The sequence below is a fragment of the Rousettus aegyptiacus genome, unplaced genomic scaffold, assembly GCF_014176215.1.
Source record: "Rousettus aegyptiacus isolate mRouAeg1 unplaced genomic scaffold, mRouAeg1.p scaffold_m13_p_1, whole genome shotgun sequence".
NCBI lineage: Eukaryota > Metazoa > Chordata > Mammalia > Chiroptera > Pteropodidae > Rousettus > Rousettus aegyptiacus.
In genome coordinates, this window is record NW_023416284.1 from 130,463,663 (window position 1) to 130,472,762 (window position 9,100).

At 43.1% G+C, this 9,100-nt stretch overlaps 1 protein-coding gene across 1 annotated transcript; it reads left to right on the plus strand.

The window, feature by feature from the left end:
- The first annotated feature begins 425 nt into the window (after window positions 1-425).
- On the plus strand, window positions 426-7,656 carry LOC118601969 (endogenous retrovirus group K member 7 Env polyprotein-like). Its single transcript, XM_036220106.1, has 2 exons — window positions 426-569; window positions 4,277-7,656. The coding sequence occupies exon 2, from the start codon at window positions 4,959-4,961 to the stop codon at window positions 5,910-5,912; it is 954 nt and encodes a 317-aa protein (XP_036075999.1). The 5' UTR covers window positions 426-569; window positions 4,277-4,958; the 3' UTR covers window positions 5,913-7,656.
- Window positions 7,657-9,100: the final 1,444 nt, after the last annotated feature.

Here is a 9,100-nt window from a genome sequence, read left to right on the forward strand (position 1 = left end):
GACGAAATCTCTAGCCAAAGTGAGAAATCTCAAGCCAGGTTGTATGCTGTCACCCACTTCATATAATTTGGTAGATATTAACTAATATGAATTTCATAACTGGCAGAAGTGTCGGGAGCCATTCTGAGAAGCCATTATGAGGCACTGAAGAAGTCACGTAGCTAAAAGCCATGGTATGGCTGATGAGTTTAATACAATGGTAACCTTGGTAAGCCTCATAAAGTCACCTTTTAAGGTAATGGAATGTTATACTACCATGAAAACAAGAACGTGTAGGATCTCATGTAATTGACAAGCATTGTTTTAGATATGTATGGTGTGCTTTGCTATGGTAACGTGGTGATTGATTATGGTATTCAAAAATCACATAAAAAGGCTATGCTAAAGAAACTCGGGGCTGCAGCTCTGACTGTATGCCCTCCCGGAAAGATCTTTTCTGTCTTCTCTTTTTTCCCTTAGGCTTCACCCCCCTCTTTCAGGTACTGATCTACTTTAGCCAGCTGGCTCCGGCAAGTGGCACCCGAGCAAGGACCTGAAAGCTTGGGACAGAACATTGACGGAACGTTGAGGTGAAGACCGCCACGGCTGGAGAAGGGCCCCCCTCCCCCCCCCCCCCAGTATAAAGCCGAGTAAACAGCAGAGGTGAGTGCGGTGGAACAGTCCGGGAGTAAGAAAGACACCGTGTGATGTGAGCTCTCAGAAAAGTAAGGGTTGCGGTGTTTGTAAATACAAAGAAATAAGAGAAAAGTCCACTTAATAAAAGAAAAATGGGAAATGGAAATAGCCGGCAGCTTTTTGTGCATATGCTTAAGAATATGCTCCGGGCTAGAGGAGCTAAGGTAGGGCATCAACAGTTGTGTAATTTTTTAGAATTTATAGAAAAAGTTTGTCCCTGGTTCCCTGAGGAGGGAACAGTTAATTTAGAGATGAAAAAAGGTAGGAGAAAAACTACAAGATTATTATGATGTCCACGGACCTGGCAAAGTGCCTGTAGATACTTTTAGCTTGTGGACTTTAATTAGAGATAGTCTAGATCCTAGGCATGAGAGGGAAAAAGCAAAAGAAGACAGTCAGGCAACCGCGAAGGAAAATGAAACTAAGCCTTCCGCACCGCCGACACACCCTGAGCCTTTCTTTGAGTTTTTTTTTTCTAGACACGGAAAGGAATCATTGGATCCGGGGGATGCAGAACAACTAGAGGGAGAAGCCGCGCAATATCATAATGAAGGCGGTTGTATTCCCCTCGTGGCGGCGGTTAGCTCTGATAATAAAACTAAAGATCTAGAAAAAGTTGTTCAGGGATTGCAAGGTGCAGTACAACAATTAACTCTGCAACTGGGAAATCAGGAAAAAACACTTAAAATACCTAGCAGAGACCCCCTATAGGATAGATCCTCCGCCTCCGTTTGAGGAGTCACAACCAGTCATTGCTGTTGTTAAGCAGTCTCGGGGGCCTAAACTTTTTTCGCCTTTACAAAGTACGTTACATCAGGCAATACAAAGAGGCGATGATATACAGGGGTTTCATTTGACGTGTCCTGTAACAGAACAACAGGCTCAAGATGCACAGGGTCAACAGGTTCTCATAAGAGGGCATAATCCTATCCCTTTTAAATCTATAAAAGAGTTGAAATTGGCATGTGCTCAGTATGGTCCTACTTTACACTCAGGCTGTCCTAGAAACATTATCTTTAGAAGCCCTAACTCCTGCTGATTGGAAGAATTTAGCTCGAGCTTGTCTCACCCCTGGGGATTTTTTGCTATGGAAATCAGAGTATTATGATCAGTGTGAAAAAACAGCAGAGATAAATAGAAATCAGAATCCCCCAAGACGAACTACATTTGAGATGTTAGTAGGAGAAGGCCAATATTCTGCAAATGGTCAGCAATTGGAATATGAGGGAGGAGCTTATGCGTAAATAAGTGCTTCTGCAAAAAGGGCTTGGTATAAATTACCCGCTACTGGAAGGCAAACTGAAGATTTATCTAAGATAAGGCAGGGACCTGATGAGCCATTTCAGGAATTTGTAGCACGGCTTACGGAAACAGCTCAAAGACTGATAGGGGATGCAGAGGCAGGTATGCTTTTAGTAAAGCAGCTGGCTTATGAGAACGCTAATTCAGCATGTCAGGCTGCTCTCAGGCCATATAGAAACAAAGGGGATATGGCAGACTATATCCGGTTGTGTTCTGATATTGGGCCAGCATATACGCAAGGTCTGGCCATGGCCACAGCATTGCAGGGAAAAACAATTAAAGCCTACTCTGTGTCAAAAATTTGCAGCTCAAGCAGTGAGTAAAACCAGGCAAGCATATCCACAGGTGTACATCATCCATTATATGGATGACATTCTTTCGGCAGAAATAGAGGAAGGACTACTTCTAGCAGCTTATGCTCACCTTCAAAAAGCTCTTAAGAAACAAGGATTAGTTATTGCTCCAGAAAAGGTGCAAACAGAGCCTCCTTATTCTTATTTAGGACATAGTTTATACCCAAAGACTATATTGCCTCAGAAAATTCAGTTGAGAAAGGACCAGCTATTAACTTTAAATGATTTTCAGAAACTCTTGGGTGATATTAATTGGCTTACACCGTATTTAAAAATTTCCACGGGTGAATTAAAACCTCTGTTTGACATTCTCAAGGGGGACCCTGCTCCTATATCTGAAAGAGAATTAACAGAAAATAGTCAGCTCACCTTACAAAAGGTAGAACAGGCCATAGAGCAACAACAGGTGAATTACGTAGACTATTCCCAGGGATGGGCTGCGTATGTCCTAGCTACCGCACACACGCCCACTGCGGTGTTGTGGCAGAACGCTCCTCTGCTTTGGTTGCATTTGCCTGTATCACCAGCTAGGGTGTTAACTCCTTATTTTGAATCTGTTGCTTGCTTAGTACAATTAGCTCGAGAAGAATATCGCAAATATTTTGGAGCAGAGCCTTCTTTAATTGGTGTTCCTTTTACTAAACAACAAATAGATTGGTTATTTAGAATGATGATGCATGGGCTATTACTTTTGCCCATTACCCCAGAGTTATAGATAATCATTTTCCAAGAGACAAATTGTTGCAATTTGTAAATAACCATGCTTTAGTTTTTCCTAGGATTATGAAGCAAACTCCTATAAAGGAAACTCAGGTAATTTTTACTGATGGGTCTTCTAATGGCACTGCTGCTTATGTGATTCAAGGTCAGCCACATATACTGCATACACCTCCTGCCTCAGCTCCAATTGTAGAGCTGAGAGCAGTGGCTGCCGTATTTACACTTATGGCTCATTGTTTTTTTAACCTGTACACAGATAGTCATTACATTGCTAGAGCTTTACAGGTATTAGAAATAGTAGCTTACATTGACACTGCAAATAATCAAGTACAGGAACTTTTTTTCAAGTGCAAAGATGTTTGCATGCACAAGTCCATCTATGTTATGTGGGTCACATTTGAGCACATTCAGGACTCCCAGGACCTTTATCAGAGGGAAATGCTCTTGCTGATCAAGCTACTCAGGTAATCGGTCTCACTCAGTTGGAGCTTGCCCAACAGTCACATGCATTGCATCATCAAAATAGTCAAAGTTTAAAAAGGCAGTTCAATATTCCCAGGGAGGCTGCTTGTCAAATTGTTAGGCAGTGCTCTACATGCCCAGAGCACCAAACTGTACCCCATCATGGCGTCAACCCGCGAGGCTTGAAGCCTAACCAGTTATGGCAAATGGATGTTACACATATTCCAGAATTTGGAAAGCTAAGCTATGTGCATGTAACGGTTGACACGTACTCTGGGTTTATTGTAGCTACAGCTCAAATTGGAGAGGCTGCTAAACATGTCACATCTCACTGCCTCAGATGCTTTGCTATGATAGGCCAACCCTCTGTGATTAAGACTGATAATGGCTCAGGATACACTAGTCAGGCATTCCAGCATTTTTGCTCACGACTCTCTATCATGCATAAAACAGGCATTCCTTATAATCCTCAAGGTCAAGGAATAGTGGAACAGGCTCACAGTGCTCTCAAAAATCAATTAAATAAAATAAAAAAGGGAAAGCTATACCCTGTCTCTCCACAAAACAGTTTAAATCATGCTCTTTTTATCTTGAATTTTTTAACTGTGGATGCTCAAGGATTTTCTGTAGCAGAGCGTTTCTGGCATCCAAAAACTCAGACCACATACGCGCAGGTGAGGTGGAAGGATCCTCTCACAAGCACATGGAATGGCCCTGATCTGGTACTAATATGGGGACGAGGGCATGTTTGTGTTTTTCCACAGGATGCTGAAAATGCTAGATGGTTGCCAGAAAGATTGGTCCGGTTCGCGGGGACCTCTCCCCCTCCAGAGATTGCTCCTGATGATGGTGATGATGTTGAGTCCTCTGGTCAAAGGAGAATTGTATTGGGCCTACGTACCTGATCCACCCATTCTACATCTGTCTATCTAGGAAGGTCCAGAAATTATGGTAAAGGTGAATGACACGCGATTGCTAGACCAACCAGCAACGGGCCGAGGAGATAAAAGAGAAGAAAGAAGATTCAACTATACAGGATCGGGGATTGGTTTGCCTATCTGCTTTTCAAAAAGCTGGTCAGCTACTACTGGATGCCTGCCAGTGTACGGTTCCAGTTTAATTAGAAATGATAGGGGAAAAAGGCCTCTGCTTTTCAGATTTAATTACCCAAAGGGGGCACAAGTGAACTCGCCTCCACCTTCTCCTCAGTCTTTTTCTCCTTGCAGGGAGGAGGAGCTTTCCAGTCGGACCATTCACTGGAAAAGATGCTATGTCCCTGCTCCCGCCAGGTATAATGTGACTGGAACAGATTGATACATCTTAGACTGGTCTAGGGGAGAATGGGGAGATATAGGAGCACATTGAGCGCGTACCAGCTGGACAGTGGGACTAGGGTGGACACATACAGAATTTCCTCAAACTTATATTTGGAAGTTGGGTGCAGCCATGGGAGAACTACGCCCTGTGGGATGGATCCCTCAGATAGCGGACACAAACATAACTGCGTGTGTAACCCCACCGCATGTATTGATGACTGGTGGAATTAATGTAACAATGAGAGGTAGAAATTTCTATGTCACGTGTAATGATTGCATTTTAACTAACTGTATTTCTTTTGTTCCAGAAGGAACTACTGTAATGGTCTTTCATCAACCCTCTTTTGTAATGTTACCTGTTAACACATCGGGACCTTGGTATGCAGATCGAGGTTTACAGTTCTTAGAAGAAATCAATAAGGCTTTGAGTAGACAGAAAAGAGTAATAGGATTGATCATTGCTGGAATTACTGCTCTCGTGTGGCTTATAGCCACTACTGCTACTACTGCTGTCGCTTTATCTCAAACTGCTCATTATGTTAATAATTTGTCTAAAAATGTTACAGCAGCTTTAGGGACCCAAGAAAATATTGATAACAAGTTAGAACAGAAGCTTGATGCCTTATACAGTTTAGTTATGTATTTAGGAGATGAAATCCAAGGTTTAAAAGTGAGATTTCATTTAGAATGCCATGCAGCGTATCAGTGGATTTGTGTCACCTCAAAAATTTATAATGAGAGTCAACATGGATGGGATCGCATGCACTCTCATCTCCAAGGTGTCTGGCATGATGCTAACACATCCCTAGATTTAGTACAGCTGCATAGAGAAATTCAGAGGCTGCAGGATGCGGGACCCCTTCAGTTTGATGCAGCTGAAGAAGCTTCAAAATTCTTACAACACCTGAAAAGTTTTCTACCATCCTGGTCTCCTTTGGGTCATTTGTTTATCTCGGCTTCAGCCTTGGGCCTTTGCATAATTATAGGCCTATGTCTGCTCCCACCTTTGATGAAATACTTCTTCAATTCTCTGCTGAAGATTCGTGCAGAGATGCATGGTCTCAGGCTCCAGGCCCAGGTTTGAGCTATAAAATAATTATATATCTCCCATTTGCAGAGGCTGGTAGTCAAAGACGGGTAAGAATCCTTCAGGGCTGGGACCAACCTAAGACAGGGCATGATTGCAAGACTTTCATGTGCCAATGACGGGTAAGGCCCAGGACTGTGAAGGGTCGCCTAAGACAGGAACAGTCTATCTGCGCCATAGCTGAGAAAGCTTTGGCATTTTAAATAATAAAAAAGGGGGACAGAAGAGGGTATCTGGGTACAAACTTTTGCTTTAAAAATTAGGCAAATTACTCAACTCTCTGGGTCTGTCTTCTCATCCGTAAAATGAAGAACAAGTCCTCCCTTAGAAAGGTTGTCCACAAAAGTGCTGGCTGTTCCAGGACAAAGTTTTTATATATCCTTTGATGAAAACATTAGGATAAAATGCAAACTGGGGTTTCTTGCAAAAGATTTTATATATTCTGAGATCACGTCTTTCTACATTTTCACTGTTAAAATTTTTGTTGTTTTAGAAATGATTGTGAGTATAGATGAAAGTAGTATTTAGGGTTGTGGGGCAGTTTTAAATATTTTCATTTGGCGAAGATAAAAGTTGGCAACCCCGCTTCCCCCTCTTCCTTCCTCTCCTTCCCCTTCTCTTCCTCTTTCCTCCTCCACATTCCCTCTCCTTCTCTCCTCTGTCTACTTTGTATTTTCTCTGGGCCAGACACTGAGCTGAGTACCTTAGACACATTAACTCACTTATTCCTCGTATCTACCCTAAGAGGCCAGAATTACACACAGAGAGATTAAATAAATCACTCAAGGTCACATTGCTAAAGATATGCATTCTTTTAATCTCCAAGCATAAAATATCACAATAGCTAACAGGAAATGACACAATGTAGGTAAACACCTAGCACAGCGTCCAGCACATAGTGGATACTGATAAAGAGTAGTTTTTCATTCATTCCTTTCATAAATATTTACTGAGTCCCTACCATGTGCCAAGCACTATCATATACCCTAGGATACAGCAATTAAGAAAATAGACAAAATTACTCCCCTTCGACCTTATATTCCAGGGCGTATTACATCTGCTGCAGCTTTCACCCACATGCACTCTTACTGCTCTCAGGAGGAGTGGTTTGTGGCCAGGCTCAACTCTGCAGCTCTTCAAATGCCACAGTAGGGCAGACACTGGGGGAGAGCTGGAGATACGGTGCCAGCAGCTGCCAGCTTCCTACTGGAGATAGAGCAGGGATGCTTCTCTTAGGAAAAAGGAAAGGTCACGGGTGTTAAAAAGAGAAACAATAGGGCAAAATAGAGTCACTTTTGCTAAGCCACATCATCAAACCAAGGTTTAATTACTAATCTAATTGTAGTTTCAGCCTTGCCTAGGAGTGAAATTTTAAAGCAATCCGTCTGGAATTTCCTGATCAACTCTAGTGAAGTAATCTGCCTAATGAGACCCTCTGCCTTCCCCTAAGCTTAAGGGGAAGCTGTCTTTGCCTAAAATAATCCACTCTTTTAATTCTTAGTCCCACCCTCTTTCTGCCCATAAAAACCGTCCATTTTATACAAGTCAGCGGAACACCCTTCTAGTAGCTAGATGGGATGCTGCTTAATAAAGCCAATTAGATCTTCAGTTTTACTCGGTTGAATTTTATTCTTTAGCACGGGGGAAAGAAGTGGGTGAAGTGTGAGGCTAGAAAAGGGTTGGCAACCAGAAGACGAGGACCTGGGGCTGGAAGCTCTCCAAGCAGTTTGGGCAAATAGACGTCAGAGCAGAAACCCACAGCTTCATGTGTGCTCAGTGCCAGCCTGCCCCTCCCACCTTCCACCTCCATTTCACTCATGCTACCAAGAAGCCAGGTGACTTCTGGAGACCTGAGGGAGTGTTGATAGAAAAAGACTACGACATCCCTTAGGCCCTTTTGTGTCTCTTACTCCACAGCTTTCTTGCAGGGAACTGTGAAAAATGAAAAGAACTTGGGGCCAGAAGTCCCAGTTCCAGTCCTGGCTCTATAATTTGCCATCTTTACCTCTCGTATCCTCTCTATAAACCTCACTTCATCGGGTTCCTAGAAGGATGAAAGGGCTGGGTTCCTGTAAAAGCACCTGCTCACAGCAGGCTAAGTATTCCTTGTTGGCTGGTCGGTTTGCCCGAGATCAGGATGAACGAATTCTTGGAAAAATTGGAAGGGTGGGCTTCTCTTCCTCACTACGCTCGCTGTGGTGGGATGTATTGCCTTGTCCCCACACACTGCTCATTCCTGTTTTCCCATCTCTTGCTCTCAGGATAGACCCTGAAGCACCAGTCCCCAGAGTACTCCTTGGGTCCCAGGGAGCACAATTTGCAAACCATGCAAACCAAGTAGAGACAATATTCTCCCAGAGAAATTCATTTCAGACTTTAGTACCAGCCTTCAAAAAAGAGTTAGGAGAGAGAGGGAGAGGAAGAGGAAGAGGGAGAGAGAGAGAGAGAGAGAGAGAGAGAGAGAGAGAGAGAGAGAGAGAGAGAGAGAAAATCAGAAACTCTGGAGGTAGGGCTCAAGCACTGAGATTTTTCTAAAGCCCCATAAGTGACTAACACACAGTCAGGGCTGGGGAGCACAGATTAATGAGAATAATCACAACATAAAACAAAGTGCCTCAATGCACAAAGGCATAAATGCTTTGGGATCATAGGTAAGGTAATTATAAATTCTGTTTTGGGAAGGGAGAGAATGTCATAAAAATCACAGAGGGGAGGTGACATTTGAGCTCAACTTTAAATGATGAGCAGGGGTCTCTAGGGCCTCACTATTTGAAACCTGGTCTTCGGTGTTAGGAATGCATAATCCTGGGTCCCCTCCCAAACCTACTGAATCAGAATCTGCATTTTAACAAGATCCCCAGGTGATTTATACCCACATGAAAATTTCAGATGCCTCGGACTAAATGGACAAGGTAGAGAAAGGCATTCACCACCATAAACCCGGCCATTTTAAACAACGGTTTACCACAGCCAAGGTTTATTTTTCAACTTATCTTTTTAAATAAATCCCAAACCTAATGTTCTGAATGGCTGACCCAAATGCTATTTCGTAATGACATCTGAGGGTTTGAGAGCAAGGATTGAGTGTTGTATCCAATCTGCTAATGGGGAATGTTTTTATAATGTGAGTGAGGACTCTCACTGGATGGCTCTGGAGGCCGGACAGGCTGGGATGAGGTCACTTT